Here is a 24,645-nt window from a genome sequence, read left to right on the forward strand (position 1 = left end):
AGGCAAGGGGTTGGCAGCAAGACAGATGGGATCGAAGTACACTGAGTAGGTTGGTGTTAGAAGAGCAGAGTATGTGAGCTGGGTTGTAGGAGATTAGCGAGGTGAGGTAGGACAGGAAGAGCTAATTGAGTACTTTAAATCAATCAGTGGTATTTACTGAGTACTTAATGTTTACAGGGCACTGTACTAAGCCCTTGGGATACTACAAAAGAATTGTTACACATTTTCCATATGGAAAAGAGTTTTTGTTTGACATGGAGGTAGATGGGCGATCATTGGAGGTTTTGTTTGACATGTCGGGTGGGGAGAGACCGGAGGCAGGGAGGGCAGCAAGGATCAGTCAATCAACTGCATTTACTGACCACGTACAGAGCACTGTATTGAGTGCTTGAGAGAATACAAAACAAGAGAATTGGCAGGTGTGTTCCCTGCCCATAATGAGCTTACAGTTTAGAGGGATATTATTATTATGGTACCTAAGTGCTTACTATGTTCCAAGCACTGGGGTAGGTACAAGTTAATCAGGTTAGACACAGTCCCCATTCCACATGGGACTCACACACTTAATCCCCATTTTACAGATGAGGTAAATGAGGAACAGAAGTGGAGTGACTTGCCCAAGGTCACAGACCAAACGTGTGGTGAAGCTGGCCTTAGAATCCAGGTCCTTCTGACTCCCAAGGCCGTGTTCTATCTACTAAGCCATGTTGCTTGATAAGTGCTTGGATCAGTATGGTAGCACTTTGGACGGAGGGGAAAAGGGTGGATCCTAGAGATGTTGTGAAGGTATAACAGACAGGATTTGGTGACAGATTGAGTACGTGGGATGAGTGCGAGAGAGGAAGCATATAGGAAAATTCTGAATTCTAAATTCAAGCAATTTTTAGAATCACTGGGAATGCTAGAGAACAGCAGCAGTGAAAAAAGCAGGTAGAGATACAATTAAGAGTCAAGGTAGGTCTTTTAGAGCAAAGACAATATGCCAACTGTGAAACGAAGAAGCAGAGCTACAAACCACAACAGTTTCAACTAAAAGTGGTAAAGACTACTGACAAGGTACTAGTCCTTTCAACTAGACCCACATGAAGACCTCGATATCATGAGCTTTGCTATTTGAAAAGATAAAGACCCCCGTCAAACGGCAGGGACTGTCTCTATCTGTTGCCGACTTGTTCATCCCAAGCGCTTAGTACAGTGCTCTGCACATAGTAAGCGCTCAATAAATACTATTGAATGAATATTCACCAGCTTGAAGAAACACATGAATGTTAAATGGTTATCTCTGATTATAACTAAACAGAATTAAAGAAATCCCAAGTTTATTATGTCTTTGTTGATTAGATCACCTCTACATAAATCTTTGCACAAATCCATTTGAATTCATTATTTGCCTTCTTTCAGTTTTAAGCAAATTAAACTAATCCCAGAAAGTCGGAATTTTAGTAATGTTCCCACACTCTTTAATTTTGCACAATCACTTCACATCTTTAAATCACAGCAAGACAAGACTGGAAGCAACAAGCTTTGAATCTTATTCCCATTAGCTTTAAAGACCCCTGCATGGTCTAACCTCTTTTTTCCCAATAAGTACTAACTTCTTTTCTAGGGGAAAAAAAATACAAGTATTTATTTTTAAAAAATTAGTATTCTCTGCTTTTACGATCTAAGGAGACTACACATTAGGAGCCCTAACACAATGTCCCTGTTAAAACTAGGTTGCTCACATCTTTCCTACTTTTACCCTGTAATGATAAAAGGAATAGTCCCTCTCAATTGAGTTGTGTTCATCTCGCTCCCTTTTATTTCAAGGCAAAATAGGGCCCCACTGCTCCTTTGAACTTTTTCTCCCTTCTAGCACATGAATGCATAACCCTTCAAGTGCTTTCAGCGCGATGTGTAAATACATGAAAAACAATCAATGCTTTGAACACTTAGGAGAGTTTATTTAAAAGATATGATAGCAGCATGAATTTTCATGGTTTGGTATGCCCCTAAACCAGGATACTTGCACAATAATTACCAACCTGAATGATGCTGATTATTCAGGACCTTTTCCCCCAAGAACTTAACTTTTCTATGCTTCAAATTTGTCTCCTTTAAAATAGGGATGATTTCCCCCTCAAATTCCAACCTTACTTCAAAGGGACATTAAATTGAATGAAAGTGTTTGCTAAGTGATTTGTCCAAGGTCACACAGGTGATAATTAATGGAATAAGGGCCGAATTCTCATCTCCTGGCTCCCAGTCCAGGTCTCCTTCTATTAGCCACTGCCTCTCTGAACCCTACTGGGGGGCAGGGAGGAGGGAGAAATAATCCAAAGGTAATAGTTGAGGCAGCACTCACCAAAATGACCCCATAGACGAAAGGTAGGAGAGGTTGAGGAACCTGGCTTCATCCATTTCATTTGGTGAGTTGTTTTAGGGTAAAAACAAAATCTCACTCCCTTGCATTCAGATGGATTTCTACACTGAGGAAATTTTGAAATGAGTAACTTGAGGGTCCATACCTTTTCCTTTGGGGACTTAGGGAAGTCACCAGCTACACTGATTAGTGACTTACAGGTATCTAATCTTGGATGAGAGGGCAGTAGGACTCCAGAGGATTTACAATCCTGTCACAGAATCTTACGCATGATGCTTTGTTTGCTCTTTTCCACAGAAAAGACTCCAATTAGGCCTAGAGTTTAGAAGAAGCAAGGAAGTTAGACAAAAAAAATCCATATCAATTTTGCTTTGGTCATCCTTCACAAAGACTTGGAATGTGATCAGAACAAGTGTGAAATTTGCCTCTTGATAATAACATTAGGATCTCACTACACCCAGTCCTCCTAAAATGCATGGGGGTGGGAGGAGGAAAGGGGGGGATGACAATGATGCATCTATCCTCCTAAAACCCAGGTAAACTTGCCTATAACACTCCTATTATCTGATGCTGTACATATGCACAAAAAAAAAATTCTTCTGAGACCAATGACAGGCTTGAGTTGCCAGATGAGCATTCTCTAACAATGTTCTAGTCAAAACAGTGAGAAGCAGCGTGTCTTAGTGGAAAGAGCATGGGCTTGGGAGTCAGAGGTCATGGGTTCTAATCCTGACTCCGCCACTTCTCAGCTGTGAGACTTTGGGCGAGTCACTTCACTTCTCTATGCCTCAGTTACCTCATCTGTAAGATGGGGATTAAGATGGTGAGCCCCACGTGGGACACCTGATTACCTTGTATCTACCCACATAATGCTTGGCACATAGTAAGCACTTACATACCATTAAAAACCAAAACAAAACAAAAAACCAGTGAAAACATGCATTCTGGTGAACTGGCTGCATCTTTTCCACTAGCAGTCAGTAGGAGTGTGGGACAAAAGGAGGGGTACTAAAGGAGGGTAACTTGAGGGTATGAACAGCAAAGAGGACTTTCTACTTCTTTTCCTATATGACCACCACTTGGCCATCACCATTTTTAGACAGCCGAGCTGTAATAGCTGTCATAGCTAGGGGTTGATTCCTCCTCTTCTACTGGCCTGAACTCGCCAGAAAATCCTCACCACTACATTTCCCACCGTAGCAAATGGCTTCCCAGCAACCAGAACTGAGAAGCCTCAAATTCCAGCCCTTCCCTTGGCAACTTGAACACACCTATCTCTCCATTAACACCAATTTTTAAAGTAAAATAGAATTCTGCTCAACTGGAAAGCCTCATCTATCAGATGAAAACCACTTTTCACACAGAAGGCCCTCCATAAATACAGTTAATTGTCTGAATATTCCCAACAGCTAGAAGAATTTGAGAAAAGGAAAGTTTAGGGAAACACATGAAATAATGGTGCAGCTATATGAAATACACAACTGCACATACTAAGCCTATATAAACTGCCTCCAGCTACCTCACAGTGAAGATCTGCTCCTCATTCATAACAAGAAAATAATACTTCAACTTTTAAAAGGTTACTAGTGCAGCTCAATTATCATAAACCCAGATTTATGCACTTTAGGTTTGGAGGGGAGGATCGGGGGGCTCGATTCAACCTTTTAATTCCAAGACTGGTTGTTGTCAGTACTGGTTGATGGGTGGATGGCTTAAGTGAAATGAACTGATATCCTTAGTTCTAGGGCAGGTGGCTACATCTAACAACCTTTAACCACAATTGATCCCCTTGTTGGCAGTCCCTGAAGAGAAGGAAACTACTGAATGGGCCGTTATTGAGACTTGGTATTCCCCGAACACCAGAGGGCCTAGGAATATTCACATACAATACATAATAGACAACACCCAAGGCCAATCAACCAATTGGTCACATTGCCACTTTTGGTCTGGATCAAATAGATGACCCTTGGCCCAAAAGCCAGCAAGTTCTGACTTTAACAGAGAAGCAAAGTCTATCACTAAAGAACTTTTAACCTTGAGATTCTCTTAGAATGCCGGTCTCCAGTGTTTCAACTTCATGGAGTAACTCCACCAGTTAATGGTCGGGCTAGTTCATAAGACAAAAAGCCATCTGCCAGACTAGATAGTCACACTCCAAACTTTGGATAAGTGAGTCACATTTTAACCAAAATTGAAACAAATACCATTTACATAATTAGGTTCATCAGTTATTCATTCAATCATATTTATTGATCACTAACTGTGTGCAAAGCACCATACTAAGTGCTTGGGAGAGTACAACATAACAATAAGCAGACAAATTCACTTCCCACAATGAACTTACAGTCTAGAGGGATATAAAAGGTTTATTTTAATTTAGTTTAAATAACAGTGAGGCCTATTGTCAAGAATAGTGTGAAGCAGGGACAGGTTGGAGTGAAAAACTGAACTGATACTGCATGTGCTGGACTCATGCACCTAAAGGTTTTAGCAGAGCCAACAGAGGAAAGCCCAGGTTCAATCAATCAGTATTTACTAAGCAGCTACTGTAGAGAGCCCTGTACTAAACGCTTAGAAGAGTAGAATGAAATTACTAGACATGATATCTGACCTCAAAGAGTTTACAATGCAGAGGGGGAGAAAACCAACACTAAAATAAATTACAGGTAGAAGTAATAGAGCATATAAAATGTACCTATAGTTCTTTGGGGTTGTAAAAATGTAAGTCCTTAGGTGGCACCAATGGGCTGATTGGGGAGTTGGGGGACAAAAGGTGTGGGGATTAGAAATTAATTGGGGCAGGTCAACTGGAGGATATGTAATTTCAGAAGGACTTTGAAGATAAGGAGAGCAGAGATAGGTGGGATATGAAGTGGGAGGAGTCCCAGGCAGGAGGCAGGATATGAGCAAGAGGTTAGGGGTGGGGGAGATGAAAAAGAGGCACAGTGAGTGGGTCAGCTGAAGAGGAATAAAGCGTGTGATCTGTGTGCAGGGGAAGAAAGGACTGGATATGTATGAGGGGAAAAAACAGACTGAAGGTCTTAAAACCAATTACCATAAATTCCTGATTGATGCAAGGGGAGTGGATAATCACTAGATGCTTCTGAAGAGTAGAGAGACATTTGCAGAATGTCCCTAAAAAATGACCTGGGCCGCAGAGTGAAGTATACACAGGTGAGGGGTGAGACTGGAGAGAAGGTGATCAGAGAAGAGGCAGATGCAATACTCAGGCTAGGATATGAAAAATGCTTGGCCCAGCAGGGTGGCCATTATTGAGGGAGAGGAAGAGGTTGCACCCAAGAGATGTGGTGGAGGGGGAAACAACAAGATTTGGTGACACTGAACGTGGGGGTTCAAAGAGAGGGAGGAGTCAGGGATAAACCCAAAGTTCAGGCTTGAGAGGTGGGGAGGATTGGGGTGGTGTTAATGCTAAGGGAAAACTCTTTCCTCTCTAATCAAGTGTCCATAATGTTTTAGGTAAAGCACCAAACCAGGGGTAAAGAGTAACTTTCCCCCCAGGCACTTGGGAATGCATCACCTGGAACAAGGATAACACTGGAGAGGCAAGGCAACAGGGGCCAAGAACTCATCTTAAACTGTCTCAAAGCATCCCCAGGAGAGGACAGGGAACAATGAAACTTCACAGGACTCCCAAGTCTATAGATTCATCATCTTGGGTCCCCCAACTACGTAAAGCACAAGGATCGAATCCTATTTCACCAGTTCCTACCTCCTATTCCTAGTCAATAGCACTGAGATATGAGTAAGAAAAGTTTTACATGAGAGAAAAAGAAGATTCCTGAGTTTTGTTTAGTTTCTTTATTCTTGCAGCTATGGACTAAGGGTTTTGATCAACCTCAACTGTAGGTAGAACTTCAAGACTTGACTGGGGGCCTGTGCCGGCACTCTGTATTTTGGGGGAAAATCTGCTATTAGTAGAAATACCTCAAAACACAGGTAACCTGAACTTTAAAAAAGGAAGAAAATCCAAAGCCAAAAAATTATTCCAGAGAAAATTATATGTAGCTTTTTGTGGCAGCAATATTTAAAACACAATTAAGATTAAATCAGTTTATCTGCTTTTAAGAATCATGGTAAATTTTACTGATTCATTCAGTAAAGATTTAGTCTCCTGAAAGTTTTGGAAACCATTCAGTTTTTCTCAAAAGAAAAAACATTACTTGTCATACAACAATGGAGAAGCTGCAGAATTAAACATGTCCCGCTACATTAAGCACATAAGTAATAATAATTCTTAGCATTATAAAGTGCTTTTCATTCAACTTGCTCAAAATGCTTTTCAAACACTACCTCATTAATCCAAGGAACTTTCCTGGGAGGTTGGCAGCAAATATCTCCACTTCACAAACAAAGAATCTGGGGGACCAAGAGATTAAGCACCTTGCCCAAGTCAGGTAGCAAATCTGACAGTAGAAAATGAACCCACTCTTAATTCCTAGTCTACTGCTCTGACCTCTGACCAGCGTTGAGAGATTTTTGCCTGCCCTTTGCGGATAAAGATTGTAAAGGTTTTGAAGCCAAACTAGATGCACCATGAATACTTCCCCTGGACTATTTGAAAAATAGTAATAGTGCAGAGGATGACATTAGTGTCAAGGCTGGGGGCAATATTTCAATAGCCCCAGGAAAACTGACACTCACCGCCTCAGTGGGGAGAAAGGAGGAGAGGGCTGTCAAGAGGTGGAATTAGCTCTTTAAACGGAGCCCCGGTCCCAGCCCTTACAGTCCCTCCCAACTGAACGATCCCCCAACTGAGCCTGCAATGTTCCAGGAGCTTCTTCACCCCTCCACATCAGGGCCCGGCTCTTTGTCAGTACAAGGGTAGAAATCTTCAGGGTGAGCTCTGAAAAGGGTTGCTGAATTAAGTGGTTCCTTAAAACTGGTGGCCCTGGGCAGCTTCCCCTTTGCCCATCACTAAAGCCAGCTTGGGTTATTAGAAATGTCCTAGTTTAAGCGAATGTCCGATTCCCAACTTTCCTCATCGTTGGATTTTCAATGTTGTTAGCATAATTCAATTTCCAATGCCTCCAACACAGGGACTGCCTAAATTATGGATAATTGGCTGCTCAAAAGAGAGCATTAAAATTGCCAAACATACACCTACCTGGCACTTTCATATTGCTTCACAGTCATCAACGTATCCTCGATTGTTTTGTTCACCAATGTGTTCACACTGGCAGTGAAAAAATTAATAGCCCCAAGAAGAGTTTCTCCATTTTTAGCCAGAAGTTTCTGGGTATCTGCATTGTAGCCAAACTCTTCCTATAACAAAGAAAATGCTTAAGTTACATATCCAACCCAGCTATTCATTAGCAAATACGAGAGGAAAAAAAAAAATCTAAGCTTATCACTAGTAGGAAAATATTTAATCTGGAAACTCGACTTTAACCTTCAAGGCACCAGTTTGTTCCTTCAGTCTTTAAACAAATAGAAAAAAGAATTATTTGACAATTAGCTAAAGAATTATGAAAATAACTCTAGGCCCCATCTCATTGACTATGAACACCACAATATATCCACACAATTAGGAAGTATGAACTTTGGAGACTTTCTCGCTATTTATATTTCATTTTTAACGTACTGTAGTCACAAATGCTTTGGAATGTATATGGATCACCATTTCAACAGTGAAATACAAGCAGATAGTTCTTAGACTCAACTTTAATAGTGAATGGCTTGACCTTGGAACCATTGAGTAGGGAGCAATACTTTTCCTCTGACTAGATTTTATTGAATCCAACTTTCCACTGCAAATTTAAACTACCTCCATCCAAAGGCTAAAACCAATTATTCTCTTGCGTAGATTATTTTGGCTTAGAGAGCAGGATATATTTATTTGAATAGCTTCAGCAACTAAGAAGTGATCTGATGTACAAATGGGCATGGCGTTAAAATTTCAGTTGGGGAGGTAGGCATCAGTGTCAGAAGTTGATAATCTAGTACTGCCAAAGCATGAGACTCGTGAAAAATTACTCAGGCCCAGTTTCCTCCCACTCTTCATTCCAATCACCAGCAACAACTCAATATTCACAATCTGTGCTGGAGAGAGAGAGAGAGAGAGAGAGAGAGAGAGAGAGAGAGTGTGTGTGAACTAAACATTCATTTCTGAGATGTCAGAGGAATTCTAAATGGTATTAATAATAATAATAATGTTGGTATTTGTTAAGTGCTTACTATGTGCCGAGCACTGTTCTAAGCGCTGGGGTAGATACAGGGTAATCAGGTTGTCCCACGTGAGGCTCACAGTTAATCCCCATTTTATAGATGAGGTAACTGAGGCACAGAGAAGTGAAGTGACTTGCCCACTGTCACACAGCTGACAAGTGGCAGATTCAGGATTCGAACTCATGACCTCTGACTCCCAAGCCCGTGCTCTTTCCACTCAGCCACGCTGCTTCTCACAAATCGGTTTTACAATGCTTGATGGTCTGCTAATCAGCTCAACTCAGCAAATTAGAGTTATTACTAATACTGCATTATTAGCATTTTCCTCCATGCAAGTTGGGATTATGTGGTCTCTCAAATTCCAAGACCTGGTTATTTTCATTTCATGGGCCTGGAAAGTAGTCCACAATCTCAGGGTGGCACTCAAGGAAAATGAAAGGAAACCAATATTTTAAAATTAAACTAATTAAAAATTAAACAGAGTTAAATAACAATAGCTACTCCTTTACTACTGATTGATTGATTGCTGCAAATTGTGAGTCACATGCCAATGCCTGATTAAATCATCACTTAGGTGGGGTGGAGTAGTAGAAAGGCTTCAGTTTAAAATGTGCCCATTGTATCACAGCATCAAATAAAGATCCTTTTATAACCTGTGCATTGAACCAGTAAAACACGTTACCATGAAACTCTACTATAGCTCAGTTCCTTTGGCACTGCTTAGGAGACAAAAGCAATCGGTAAATACCAAATAAAACAGATAAAATAGAAAAGATTCAGTTCAGAAAACAAAACAAAAAAAAGGGAAGCTTCCTCTCCTTCCAGACTTTCCAGTTAAGCATACCCTGCCGAACCAGGTCCCAGTAACAGAAATTACATTTGTCACAACCCCTGCCCTCCATGGCCCTTCAGAATCCATTCTGAAGTTCCCATGGGAGACACTCAGAAAGTCCCTATCCAATTCAAGATCACCGTTCTTCAGTTGTCAAGAACTACGAAGTAGATTAGAAGGAAAGAAGCAATAGGTTCAACGGACATGGTGGAAAGATGCTTTGGAATGTGGCAACAAATGCTTATCAGATTGTAACCCATCATCAGAAATTACCTTGGAACAGATTGGAAGAGGAAACTGACCACATTTTAACTGATAACAGAGAAGGGTTGCAAAATATGAAGTTTTTGGCCTCTGAATAAAAAACATCTAAGGGATCTCACCTTCCTCTACAAGAACAGAATTTCAAATCTACAGGTGATAATTGGGAATGATAGACAAAACTTAATTTTTCATATTAGAGATAGCAGTTAAAAATGGTAACACTTAGATCACACGAAAATGGTAGTGAATCAAGTAGAAGTGTGCCAGAGAGAATTCCTGCCTACTAATCACTGAGAAGAAAAATTTAATCAATCATTTGTATTTTGAGCACTTACTGTATGCAGAGCACTGTACTAAGCGCTTATGAGTACACTCTAACAGAGTTGGTAGATAGGTTCCCTGACCACAGTGAATTTTACAGCATAGAGGATTTAAAGGATATTGACCATTCTAAAGTCTCTGAAGAAGCAGTATCAGCTGAGGATATCTTCTCAACATTAAATCCTCTACGGGCTGCCATCTCCTTGTGACTACACCATTTTTTCCTGTACATGCGCCTCCCCAGAAACATCTGCAGCAGACATAAAATGCCATGGGGGCTTCCCTCTAGACTGAAGCTCCCCATCTATACTGCAAGCTCTAGGTGGGCAGGGAGCATGTCTATCATCTCTGCTGCATGGTACTCTCCCAGGTGCTTAGTAGAGTTGCTCTGCACACAAGTGCTCAATAAATACCACTGATTGATTGATTCTATGTCCAGAAAAAAACAAAACACACTGGACCCTACTGGGACTGGAAGGAAATCACCTACCGGAGTCTTAAACAAGTTTATATTTTACCCTTCACACTACTGCAGGCCCAGACATGGAGGAAAAGATGTTCCTCTTCAAACCCAGGCTTAAATTGGTAACAAAGGAAGGCTGCATCCTGCTCTAGACCCTGCTAGAGAGTTAAGGGGACACTCTTCTCATTCCCAGAGTTGCAAAGGACACCCTCATGAGAGTTGAAACATGTTTTCTGCTGGATAATCCTTTTCCCTAGCACTCTCTCATTCTACAAACTCCTCTATTCTGAGGGTTTTTCCTCCCCAGATAGCTTCTTCCCCTGATTATCTTTTCTACTAAATACCTTGCCTCTCTAGGTCATGGCCTAGTGGATCGAGATGGGCCTGGGAGTCAGAAGGATCTGGGTTCTAATCCCGGCTCCACCACGTGTCTGCTGTGTGATCTTGGGTAAACCACTTCTCTGGGCCTCAGTTACCTCATCTGTAAAATGGGGATTAAGATTGTAAATCCCACGTGGGACAGGGAGTCCTTGCAATCTGATTTGCTTGTATACACCCCAGTGCTTAGAACTGTGCCTGGCACATAGTAAGCGCTTAACAAATACCACAATGATTATGTTCTCACTTTCCCACTCCTCACAAATGCCATATTAAACTAGAACCATTCTTCCTCTGTCTTCTGCCCTTCTGCCCTTTATCCCCACAGTTCTTCTTCCCCAAATGCCCTCTTCCTCCAGAAATAATGATAGGTGTGATATTTGTTAAACATTTACTATGTACCAAATGCTGTACTAAGTGCTGGGATAGATACAAGATAATCAGATTAGACATAGTCCCTATACCACATGGGGCTCACAGTCTAAGGGGGAGGAAGGACGGGTATTTACTCCCCATTTTCAGATAAGAAAACTGAGGCACAGAAAAATTAAGTGACTTGTCCAAGTTCTCATGGCGGGCAAGTGACTGGGAATGGAATCTAGGTCCTCTGACTCCCAGGCCTGTTCTCTTTCCACTAGGCCACACTGCTTCTCCAATGTCCTATCCCCTTAAACACCATATTCCTGGAGATCCTCTCTCACACCCTCCCCCTCAGGTTCCTTCCTTGTCCTTCTGAGCCCTTGCCCAAAGGAATCTTTTGCCTCTCATAGATATATCGGACCATGGAAGACTAGGTGGAAATGAGGATCCTGGGAAGAGGGAAAATGGGGGATGAAGGTATTTGGGGCAAAAGGAGCAAGGAGTTCATGGTAGAGAGCACTCATCATCATAAACAGCATTTACTCTATACCTACTGAGTGCAGTGCACTATTCCAGGATATAAGTGAGAGGGGGCCCTTGGCAGCAGAAGGCAAAGCCCCTCTCCCAGCCCCCCAGTACTTACATACGTATCTGTAATGTATATTTTTATATTAACAACTGTCTCCCCCTCTAGACTGTAAGCTCGCTGTGGGCTGGGATTGGGTCTGTTATAATGTAATAATAATAATAATGTTGGTATCTGTTAAGCGCCTACTATGTGCAGAGCACTGTTCTAAGCGCTGGGGTAGATACAGGGTCATCAGGTTGTCCCACTTGAGGCTCAAAGTCTTCATCCCAATTTTACAGATGAGGTCACTGAGGCACAGAGAAGTTAAGTTGACTTGCCCAAAGTCACACAGCTGAGAAGTGGCAGAGCTGAGATTCAAACCCATGACCTCTGACTTCCAAGCCTAGGCTCTTTTCACTGAGCCACGCTGCTTACTCTCCCAAGTGCTTAGTACAGTGCTCTGCACACAGTAAGCGCTCGATAAATTCTGACTGACTGTGAGCCCACTGTAGGGTAGGGGTTGTCTCTATCCGTTGCCGAACTGTACTTTCCGAGCCCTTAGTACAGTGCTCTGCCCACAGTAAGTGCTCAGTAAATATGACTGAATGAATGATGAAAGGATCGAGATGCCTTGAAGAAACAGAAGAATGGGAGAGAGATGGCTGCTGGGTATGGGAGATGGGTATGGCTTAAGAATTCATCTCACCCATAAGAAAATGTGACTTTCAGGATGCTCTGAGAAGCAGCCATAAATAGTAATTATGAAGATCCCCTACAGAGAAGCCCAAGTTTTGTTTGGGCCTTTTTTAAAATTATAGACTAATTATGGAAACATCTTCCTGGAATGAAAATAACCAGGTTTTAGCAATACAATTATGTTCAGGTAAATAAAACTATACAACAGAGGGCAGGCATATCATTATTGGAAATGTTGCAAACAATTTAGGTTTAAGAGGCAGAGACAGATTTTTACCACCCTGAGAAGAGAAAGTTCACATAGGAGTCCTTGGTTACCAAAAGTTGAGAATGACAAGAAACTGAATGGCCATTTTAGGATGGAATGTGCTGAAAAAACAAAAGTAGTTCACAGTCTAAGAGATGTGGTTCTCAATACACTTCAGGTAAACAAAGCATAAATCAAAAAATCCGGCCAGGCTCATGTCTCCCTAACCGGAGGCAAGAGACATGGCCAAGTTGGGCTGATTTTGCAGCTTCCTGGGCGCACCGCCACTCGTGTGATGGGGTCAAGTGCTGGAGGCATGGTGGGAGTTCCTCTCTAAGTCACGAGGAGAAGGCTCACTGCTCTCCTCTCTTCAACAATACTTCCCCGCTGTTCCCTAGTGCCTCCTGCTTCTGCCCACTCCAGTTGAGCAATCTTGCCAACGGCCCCCTCGTTTGTTCTCCTTACAGTTCTAATTACTCACAGTAAAACTGGATGCAAAGTCTGAAAGTGAGATGCGTATCAACACTCCAAAGAAGAGTTGGTGTCAGTTACTACTTCTGTGCAATTACTGGAGCCCCAGATGACCAAATTATTCTTCGTTAAATATTTACCAATATTCTGATTGATTCTTATGGGAATCTGATAATTAACAACATTCCCAGACAAAGCCCCGCTTTTCCTCAGCTCGCCCTCCCTTCCGCATCATCACAACTCCCTCCCTTCACTCTTTCCCCCCTCCCCTCCCCACAGCATTTATGTATATATGTATATATCTATAATTCTATTTATTTATATTGCTCCCTGTTTACTTGTATTGATGTTTGTCTGCCCCCGCTAGACTGTGAGCCCGTTGTGGGCAAGGGTTGTCTCTCTTTATTGCTGGACTGTACTTTCCAAGCATTTAATACATGTTCTGCATGCAGTGAGTGCGCAATAAATACAACTGAATGAATGAAAAAAGTTTGTCACATTAGACTGACATCCCATTCCAGCAACCTTGCCAAAGGCAGTTCTTCCTTTCGGACATTTACTGTTTCCTCCACTGTTTTAGATGATCGACCTTACAAAAGAATCTTACATGGAGTTCCAATGTCTTCAAACTCAGGTCCGCAAATGCATCTCCAAGTTGCCTCTGGGTGTGTACCATCTGGTAGAGTTGGGTGGACAAAGTCTGAGCCAGTTTCAATATGTTTTCATACTTTTTCTTGTTATCTCTCAATATATCAATCTGGGCTTCCAGTTCAAGGTCCACAGTTCTTGAGCCACGGCCTAGTTTTTCAGAGATAATCTGACGGGTGCACTAAAAGAAGAAAGATGCACTTTATACTCAAAAATGGTGAAAATTATTTAACAGCTCAAAAGCACATATGCTGTAACATGGTGTAAACCTGCCTTGGCTTCCAAGAAGTGATTGAGAGAATCTTACACAATCCTCCCAATTTAAGAATGCACACCAAACGGGGAAATTGTCAGAATCCTCAGAAGTTTATCGGCACTCAGCAAGAGTATTCACTGGACAAGTCTCAACTCTTTCTAATAAGAATATTTACATTTGTTTATAGAAAGTATTTAGAATTAACTAGCTAATTATATTCTGTCAAATGAGGGAACTTATACAATCAAATATTATGTTTGGTGCACTTGTCTAGATGAAAGTATCTTGTGTGCCATATATACAGGAAGAAACAGCATTACGCATTTCAAATAGGAAAGTATGAGCTCTAAATCAATCAATAGCAATTACTAAGCACTTGCTTTGTGCAGAGCACTCTACTAAGTGTTTAGGAGAGTACAATTCGATAGAGTTGGTAGTCCCATTCCCTACCCATAAGGAGTTTAAAGTCTAAAGTGGGAAACAGACATTAAAATAAATGACAGATTATGACAGCACCATTGACAATGACCAAATGACAGCACCATTCTAGCCCCACACATATTTTTTTATCATTTCTCACTCCAAATCCCTTCTCACCTTTCCCCAAAATAGCTAATGCCCGAAAGGATGCATATTTTAGCACTATGCTATTTTCACGAAAGTAGACGTCCAAAGGCTCGTTTTCTGGTAATAATTTAGCTACAAACCACCTGCCCCAACAGGGAGAGACCAGGGAAATTAATTGTATATGTTAAGTATTTTTGAAAGCCTACCCATCCTCAAACCAAATACTAAGTGCTTATTACTACCAGAAAAAATACACAACCTAGTTGATAATCCAAAGGAAGGTCACTTCAGATTTAAGCAGAACCTCTGCCTACTCTCCTGTGGCTATTCTTCAGTTTCAAAGTCTGCTGTGGATGCAGAATTTGAGTTGAACTCTTAAGAAGGAGTGGAACTCTTAGGGAGGGGGAGAGGAAGAGCAGTGGGTGTGTGAAAGTTACAAAAAGAAAATAGGGGAGATTTAGGGGAGGTGCCATTCATTCCAGAAGACAGTGTAATGTCACTGGGATTTTGTCAAAAGAAAATGGTGACAAAATCAATAGTAAAAGATAGTTACAATTAAATTATCCTAGTAATATCATTTATTACCACCCCCGTGCCTCCCTTTGAGTCTTTTTAAGTCCCACCATCATGTTAGCACTTTATTTTTTTTTCTCATAAAAGTAATAAAATCTACACCCAAAATCATGGATGACCCGAGGAGTTTTTCTAAAGTAAGGTCAAACAGCTAGGGGTCACAGAAAGAGCTTTTGAAAAGGGGGCAGAAAGCAATGTCCACTGTTGACCAAGTGGCAGATGATGGCAGAGAGATAAAGGGCAAGAGTAGTCACCAACAACTTGAGGTTGTAAAGAGGTTTAATGAGGAAATGTTTTTTGTTTCCAGGAGATTAGGGAACTGGAAGGAAAAACAAAGAGAAAAGGTGTTGGCTTTCAGACTGGAAAGAAAATTGGATAAATGGATCTTACTACTGTAAGTTAAAAGTTGGGCTTGATAAACTAGTATTTTTAAATCTTGATATTGTAAATTAACAATTCACAGCTGGGGCTACTTTTAGGGAAAATACTGGTGTTAATCCAAATGACCAAGTATTGAGTTTGAACACCGTTTGTTTAAGGTTTCTTTGTATTCTGTTGCAAAGAGTACTGTTTAGGTCACATTCCATACAGCAGGGAAAGCAGCTCACACTACCCCCATCACCCTCCTTTTCTTGGAAGAAGCCTGGCCTAGAGGCCCTTAAATCGGGCTGTTTCTTTCAACTGCTTCCTTATCCTCATCAGTTTCATAACTAAATATAAAATAAATACTAAATTAACAAGAAACCCCTAACTTCACCTTCCCATTTTATGAATTCCTTAATGATCTGGTAGTATTTTCCAAGTCTTTCTCAAATTTGCCAATGAAAAATCATCTGGACTCTAGTTAACTTAATTGGGGGGTTGGGGTCAGGGCTAGAAAGAATAGTTGGGTAATTAGGCTACTCTCATACTGTAGTTGAATACAAGCTTGAGTTTTAACTTACTTCAAGTCATACACCAAGCCATTACCACACCAGGGAGAGCAAGATTGCACAGGAATAGTTGCAAGATATTAAAAGGTTAATTAAAGTGGAGGACAGAGAAGGAATACGGGAGAGGGGGTGGCAGGGGAGTGAAGAGAATAGGTGAAAATATTAACAAATGAGCAGGGGAAATAGGTCAGGCAATAAATAACCTAAGGAAGACAACTAGAAAAACAGGACTGAAAGTTTAGAAGACACTTGTTTAGAGAAAGTAAAGATTAATTTGATGAGGGTGTGAACACTGATCATAGAGTCTGAAAGATTTTTTTAAAGGGTATTTAATGCTTGGGAAAGGTGCCAAAGAAACAGCTCTGGAGTCTGAAGTCCCAGCTATTCATTTAGAAAAGAATGATGCATGGTTCTTCACCCTGCCATGTCCTGAAGCAGAAGGAACGAATTCCTTTTTCAAGCTTTCTTGGAGGAAACAGCAAAGTCGCCTTGTCATTTTTTGAGGTGGAAAGGCAACTATTAGAAACTATCTTAAAATGGCCAATCTGCCACAAGTTTTAACACTGGAGCTGGGTTGCATACCACCACCAGAGAATAAAGGAACAATATCACTTGCCCAGTTTCGCATAATTTGGGGTATCAAAAATAAGGAGAAAATACCAGTCTGAGATGTTTTCCTCACGGACACCAGTAAAGTCGATCCATTAGCGAGCTACTCAGTCAGTGAAAAAAATGAATAAAATGATGGCTATGCCCCCACCTAAAATTACGGGGTGACCTGGAATCCCTGGTCAGTGACTTCAGCAAACAGGGAGTGGGTAGCCAGTCTGAGAATGCATGGTATGGGTCTATGTAGGTGGTTGTCCCTGGTTGCCCTAATGGGCTGCTAGGATTTGAAGTCCCAGGTGCTGAGAGGGACAAGCACCCAGGTATGGGAGCCCAATAGAATGCAGTGTGGTACCTACACTGCACCTGAGCCACTGCACTGAGAATACTCCGCCTGCTAAAGAGGTTCCAGCCGCTGCCACCGCTTGATCGGTTTAAAGGCGGGTCTAGTTACAAAAGAGGAGAAGCAAAGCATAAAATTCTGAGGCGTTTCTTCAGGAGAAATAATTAAGACACAGAAACACCTAGTTTACAAAGTTTCCACTTGATTAGTAGAGGAGGAGTGGGCTAGGTTTGAGATGGAAGTAATTTATTACTGCTCAAATTTGATAAAAATAATTACAGGGAAAGTTCCTCCTTCCTTCATGCTTTCTGGTATGACTGATAGTCAAGTACCCTTAGGCTAATGTGCAGTGGGTCAAAAACTCATTTAGACATCTGTTTGCCCATGTTTTATTGGATGACCAAAGTGAGTTTTCCTTAATCAAGTGTTTAAAAAACCCAAACTTGATTATCACTGGAATGTGTAAAGCTGACCAATACTTTTAAAAAAGGTTGTACTAACATCCAACCAACATAGATTGACATTAATATAACTCCTATGAGCCTGAGCCTGGGGAAGAATAGGTCAAAGAATAATACTAAAATTTAGGTATGGAATAAGGTAGGCTTAGGCCACCATGAAAACTAACATAGGCATTCCTACATGGGGCTGGAAATAAAGTAAGCCTTTAAGTGATTCAAAAGTAAACATAAAAGCTCACCAATGCCAAACAGGATTTCATCCTATAAAATGTGTTTTAATTTTAAATAGACGATGCGACCTACCACAGCAGTACTGAACACTTTTACCATGAACACCAGATGTGTCAGGTTAATATTTATTTTTAAGCATTTCCTCTAAGTCAAGCATTGTAGTAGGCACTAGGGTAGATACAAGATGATCAGTCCCTTTCCCACCTGGGACTCAAAGCTTCAGTAGGAAGGACAAGTATTTAATCCCCATTTTACAAATGAGGAAACTGAGGTACAGAGAATATAAGTGATTTGCTCAGGATCCCACAGCAGGTAAATGGCAGGGATGGAATTAGCGCACACAGCCTCTAACTCCAAGGCCCATGTTCTTCCCACTACGTAACTCTTACTTTTTGTGAATGACTTTGATGGGAAAAAAATGGATGACAAAAATTTTGGAATTTGATCAAATAAAAAAATCAGAAGAATGAGAGGATTATTGTAGTGGTGAGCAAATCTCCCAGGACAAACAATTTAGAGAAGCAGTGTGGATCAGTGGAAAGAGCCTGGGTCTGAAAGTTAGTGGCCTAAGTTTTAAACCCAAATCTACCACCTGCGTACTGTAGAAACTTGGGCAAGACCCCTAACTTCTTTGGGCCTCAGTTCCCTCTTCTCTAAAATAGATATTCAATACCTGTTGTCCCTCTACTTAGACTGTAAGCTCCACGTGGGACAGGGACTATGCCCAACCTCTTGATCTTGTACGTACCCACTTAGTACAGTGCTTGGAATGCCTATTATTATTATTACTACGAGTCAAGAAAGAGCAGAGTGGAAAGACAGGAATTGAAAGAAAGGCACGTTACAGATGTAAGCAATTGTAGACTCTGAGTCTTGGAGATTGCAATTTTTTTTTGTTAACTTCTACTGAACGTTCCCAAGCCCCCACCCTGCTCTGGATGTAGTAGACACTCAATGAATATCGATGACGATTATGTCAGCGATAGTAGTATAAGTGAAACTCTAGGGTTTGTTTCATAAATGTGCTCTTATTTTCCTTGTACTGAGATGTTTGAAACATGTCATTTGAGATGCTACCTCAGCAGGCAACTTCCACTCTTGGCAGAAAAAAAGTAACTGGTAACTTGTCTGCTGAGTGACCTTGGGCAAGTCACTTAACTTCTCTGTGTCTGTTATCTCATCTGTAAAACGGAGATTAATATTGAGTCCCAACTGGACATGGACTGTGCTAACCTGATTATCTTGTACCTACCTCAGCGCTCAGTACAGTGCCTGGCCCTTGTAAGCAAGTGCTCAACAAATACCATAAAAATAAACAAAAAAACAGAGAAATTTTCTAATGCCAGGTTCCTTCCTCAGATATTTCAAGCACGAAAATAAAGGGAAAGGTTTCTCAAGAATGGGTTCAGGTGTCCTAATGTTTAGGGGTACTTGAGTAGAGAAAGCAAGTCAATTAAACAGGAGGGGCAGGTAGAGTAAGGGATTTAGGCAGATTTCAATATTTGAAGATCCCTGGGCACTTTCCACAGGTTTTACATGGGTATAAGCAAAATCAAGTATAGACTTGATAATTTCAAACAATACAGGTTTAGCTGACCCTGAGGTCACTTTCCCCAATCAAATAAATCTGTCATTTCAAACATTTCAATGGGGTGTAAACACATCATCCAATCTTAAGTTAACTAGGATTTAGCTCTTATCCTGCAATACCTAAGCCAATGGAGACAAGCCCTAAGGGCAATGAAGGGTGGGCAAGAAGTGGAGCAAGGAAGAAAGAAGCATCTCATAAATGAGGTACCCAGTGCTTTACAGGTGCCCAAGAATTAAACAGCAGAAGGGGTCCCTTTAAACTCTTTTATTTCCAATCCCTCTTCCTATTTATAAAAGGCAGGAAGTGAGAAAGTTTGGGAAAACAAAGCCCCTTGACCAAAAAAGACTGGCTCCAGGTGCTCTCAGTCTTTAATAGGATTTATCTCATGTTAATTTTTTTCCCCAACAAGCTAGCAGAGTAGCCAAAACAAGTAAGGTGATTCTGGAATAAAAAGACAAAATAAAACACAAATCACAAAACCACGTAGTATCCTTTGACTATGAAGCTATGCTCAGCAAGGAGTTAAACTGTAACTTGTCCAAAGAAAGAAAAAGTAAACAGAGGAGGGATTAAAGTTTAGGGAGGGGAGGGGAAGTGGGGGGACGGACATCTTTTTCTCATCCTTCAAAGGGGCACAGAAGAACTCTGAGTTTAAAATATTCAAGGGCAATTAATCTTAGCTATGGCAGAATGATGCCTAAAATTCCCGGGTACCAGAGTGGCATCCTAAAAGAAAAGAGACTAAACCAAAGTTTTAAATAAGACACATCAGAAGAAAGATGTTTTGTTGTTGAGATGCAATTCAGATAACATATTAATATGAATATATCATCGAAGACAAGCGCAGAGAGCTTTCTGTGGGTGCTTAAAGACGAACAGATCTTAAAAGGCAAGGGGCTTGGAGTGCCATACTTAATTTAAAATATAGCAGGACAACCAAGGCCCTAATCAGTTTACTAAAAAAAAAAAATCACATTTACGGAATTCTTAAGTACTCAATACATTATGATGATTAGCTAATGGATCAAATTGATAGGCAGTGACATTTCCAACCTCTTCTTTCTCTCCCTCCTATCACTTTTCATTTAAGGTGTAGTCTTCTGGATAAATTTAGGAACACATTTTAAAAATACACTCAGTTCTCCTTCTATGTGGGGCATGTAGTCTTGCAAAACCCGCTTTAAAGAAAACTCATGCCCCTGGCAGAGGCCTGCACACAAATATTCCAACACTACTGTGGCTTGAATCCAGACAAATTCATGTTGTCAGATGAAAATTTCCTAATGCGCTAATACTGTCCTAATCAAAACTTGTAGTAAGACTACATGAGTTGGCTGAATTTGGATGTATAACTGGATATTTTCATGGGCTAAGAATCCACCCTCTCTAATAGCATTCAACAAATTTGTTCATTTTTCTAAAGTATAACTGCTGAAAAAGGCTTTGTTGAAAGTTTTGGTCATGAATGGAAACACTGAAGTGACAATCAATTTAAGCCTATTTCAATATTATTTTCATCTATTTACACTTCTAACACATTTATATTTTTAACAGTAGTGATTGCATATTTTCTATGACCTAAAGCATTGTGCTGTGTGCCAGGGCAGACACGGGGGCTCACAATCTAAGAGATGGGGAGAGTAGATATACTCATTTCACAGATGAAGAAGCTGAACAAAGAAAGGTTCAATCATTCAATAGCATTTACTGAGCACTTACTGTGTGCAAAGCACTGTACTAAGTACTTGGGAGAGTATAACAGTTAACAGACAAATCCCTGCCCACAATGAGTTTATTGCCTAACTTCACAAAGCAGACCTAATGGCACAGCAGGGATTACACTAGGGGTCACTCTTTACATTCAGACACTGACTCTAATATATAAATATTGGAAACTATTCAATGTTTAAATTCTTCAGTATTTTCTCCTCTGTATTCAAGAGGCAGCAGGCTACCTCTCAGGTTTCTTATATTACAAAAGGATCATTTTATACAACATTCACAGTACATTGGAAATTTACACTGTAATTTTATCCAAAAACGTGCAAACCTTGTATGTGTTCAGACTCCATTTTCTTACAAGTTCTAATTTCTCCATAGCAGGATTTTTAATTTCATCTGCTAGAACAACTGGTCCACTTTTTTGCTGTGTTCTCTGGCCATCTATATGATTGTGACAAAAGCAATTGGTAAAGGCAAATAGGGAAGGAAAATACAATGACAAATACAATCCAGGCATTCATTAATAATTTTCAGGAAATGCGATTACTGAGATCTTTAAGGTCGGCTTTCACGCCAACTAGAAACAACCTTGCAGTTCTTTGTTTGCAAATTTCAAAAGCAATAATAAACGATGTCTTTCTGTAACTGCCTTAGTTTTCTTGAATCTCATTGATTTTCGGTAGTAAAGGTAAATTAGGACACAGTAAATATGCTCAATTAATTACATGTTCTTCACACTAGTGAAAGCACCAAAGTAATGAATTGTCTGTCACTGGCAACAAGAAGATCAAAGACAAAAAGATGCTTCAAAAGATTCTAATATTTGTTACACAGAATCAAAACATCAGTACATCTTTGTATACTACATAAAAGGGTTTAAATTACATCTGAATTTAACCTCCCCAAAGATACACTGATAACGTGTTGCTACAAGAAAATATACACAAGATAACCGCAAAACAGAAGGGGATACCAAAAAGAGCATCACAAACAGTGAATCTGGATGCATCATCTCTACTCTAATACCTTATAACAAGGGAGAGTAATCTTACATCATGTCTGTCAGAAAAGACGACCCCATGCCAAATATCAACCATGTTCCTCAATATAAAGAGATGTATTGAGGGTCTTCCGTGGCTGGCTCCCCAAAGCTATTTATATCCCTGCCAGGATTATAATGTGATGCTAGTGAACAAAGGACTGTGATGAAAGAGCTCTTTTTCATTTCAGATAGCTCACTTATGAAAAGAGGCAAATTCTACAAATAAAGCCTGTGGGGTTTAAAAATGTTCAATCTGCTTCAACAGTTCACCTTCCCTACTATTGCTCATATTGAAACACTAAGAGAACCGAGGCATATCTTTCGAATCAAATGCATTCAACAGTCACCGACAACTTCCTGTCAAAATGAAACATGAAGGAGAGGCAAAGCTTCTTTAATATCTTTTGGCTTCCTCCGCTGCCTGATTTTTTTTTTTTTAAGTTCTGGGCCCTTGCTGATTTTTACAGCTGAATCCTGGGAATGGTTACAATACCATCCCAAACATCATAAAAGAAAAACTGCTTTAACAGAAAACTAAAGGCTGAAAGCTAGTTGGTAGGCAAGGCTGTACATTTTAAACTAAGTTCTTCTTAAACCAGAAGAAGCTGTGTACCTCCACAGCAGCTTACCTCGGTACAATTTAAACGTAACATACATCACCCACATCCTTAAATGGGACTTGTAAACACTAGGTCAGAAGAGGAAACACATTCCCTCCCTTAATAATTATCCCTTGGCCCCCACACTCCCTTCCCACCAAAATTTCCCCAAGGAGAGAGGTACATTTGCTGGAAAAATGACACAAAGCTGGGAGCTGCAAAGCTAGGGAGTTGCAAAGCACAGAATAACCTATACATCTCACTGTTAAGCAAGGAAATTTTAAAGGAGTGTACATATTTCACTACCTTTATGTATCTTGTAATGAGATAATTTTCCAAATTTGGGTGATCTTGCAGGTTTTGGAAAAAGGAAGCAGGTGTTAGGTGAAGACAGTGCCAAATCTGCTAAGAGCTAAAAATGACAGCCACCAAAAAAAGCAGGAATCACACACATCTAATATACAAGGGAAATCATTACAGAATTTAGGGAATTAGTGTAGCTCAGCAAGGACAAAAAGGTGCTATCCAGTCCGTGCTGTGAATACCTGAAGGAACAATTAAATCACTTCCTTGTCCAGCCAGTCTGCTAGCTGCAGCATTACTAGGTGGTATAACAGATGACATGGGTGGTGCTGAGGAACCTGAAAAGGGCATATGCTTCTCTATGGGAAAAAAAAATCAATATTCATCTTAGAACACTGTATATTTTATGCAGTACATAATAATTTTCACTAATAGACAAAAGCTTGTTTTAGTAGGATATTCTAAAACTGGAATATGGATGATGCAGTGTCAATTTAGAATACTGGGTGGTTACGCCGATGAAGACTACTTCACAGATGTTTTACCTGGAGCTAATCATATCTTCAATTATTGGAAAACGAGTGACCCAATTTAACAAATTTAATATTTCATAAGACTTGGATTTTGCATATTTTCAAGACTGGTAATCAATTATCAGGTTCTACAGAAAACCCGAGACGTGATGTCTTTACCTGCCTTCGCCAATTAAGACCTCTTTTCCCCAGCTTGCTCTCCCTATCTTATTCATCTATGCACTTGGATCTGTGACCTTTGGACAATTTGATAATCACCCCACCCTCAACCCTACAGCACTTATGTACAAACCTTTAAATATTAGAAATCATTTACTTATATTAATGTCTGTCTCCCCCTCTAGACTGTAAGCTCATTATGGGCAGGGAACATGTCTAATTCTGCTATATTCTCCTAAATGCTTAGTATAGTGCTCTGCACATATTAAGTGCTCTATAAATACCATTAATTGATTTAGAGATTCTAGATTTCATTCTGTCAGAATATCAAATTTTAAAATTATTTCAGGAGCTATATAAATAAAATTTCTGAATACAGGACATCAGAAGTATCTCAGGTTTTAAAACTGTATTTTATGCCATTTACTTCCGAGCATTTACACTTGGAATAATTAAATATGAACTGTAGTTATACTACTGACAGAAAAAGGGAAAGAGTGGCCTGGTACTATCTTCAAAGATCCAGTAGACAGTCACAGCTTTGTACTCTTAGACACTACAAAAATAAAGCAAATCACCACACAAAAGTCCAGGAGTCAAGTAATATACTTTTAAGATACCCCATAAGATTCATTACAGGCCCTAAATCCACATCGGTCATTAGGTACACATTTATTATAATACCGAGTAATTGACCTTCATTCTTTAAACTTTTAAGATACATTAACAGTTTCTAATCCTAATACAAAAAACTTTACATTTCAGTATCATAAATTTATATCCAGGTATTTAAATATAAGCTTCAAATGTTGTAGTTAGCTTTCTGCTTACTGTTATCTAAAAGTCATACAAAGCAGGAACAGAGTTGGAAGGAGTCAGGAACTAGTACTTCAGTTTTCTTATTTCAATATCTTCTTGGGCTTATCATCAT

At 40.2% G+C, this 24,645-nt stretch overlaps 1 protein-coding gene across 4 annotated transcripts in view; it reads right to left on the reverse strand.

The window, feature by feature from the left end:
* ARFIP1 (ADP ribosylation factor interacting protein 1) overlaps positions 1-24,645 on the reverse strand; it is a 113,513-nt gene that overhangs the window by 24,482 nt on the left and 64,386 nt on the right. For 3 of the 4 annotated variants that reach the window (XM_029076512.2, XM_029076511.2, XM_007671794.4), the window contains 4 exons: positions 23,265-23,381; positions 21,407-21,519; positions 13,756-13,977; positions 7,488-7,645 (listed from right to left, as the gene is read on the reverse strand). In XM_029076512.2, coding sequence (XP_028932345.1) covers positions 7,488-7,645; positions 13,756-13,977; positions 21,407-21,519; positions 23,265-23,381 — 610 coding nt within the window. The remainder of the gene's footprint in view (positions 1-7,487; positions 7,646-13,755; positions 13,978-21,406; positions 21,520-23,264; positions 23,382-24,645) is intronic. The other variant, XM_039913815.1, reaches the window with a different exon arrangement.

Source organism: Ornithorhynchus anatinus, chromosome 12 (assembly GCF_004115215.2).
Source record: "Ornithorhynchus anatinus isolate Pmale09 chromosome 12, mOrnAna1.pri.v4, whole genome shotgun sequence".
In the NCBI taxonomy this organism is placed as follows: domain Eukaryota; kingdom Metazoa; phylum Chordata; class Mammalia; order Monotremata; family Ornithorhynchidae; genus Ornithorhynchus; species Ornithorhynchus anatinus.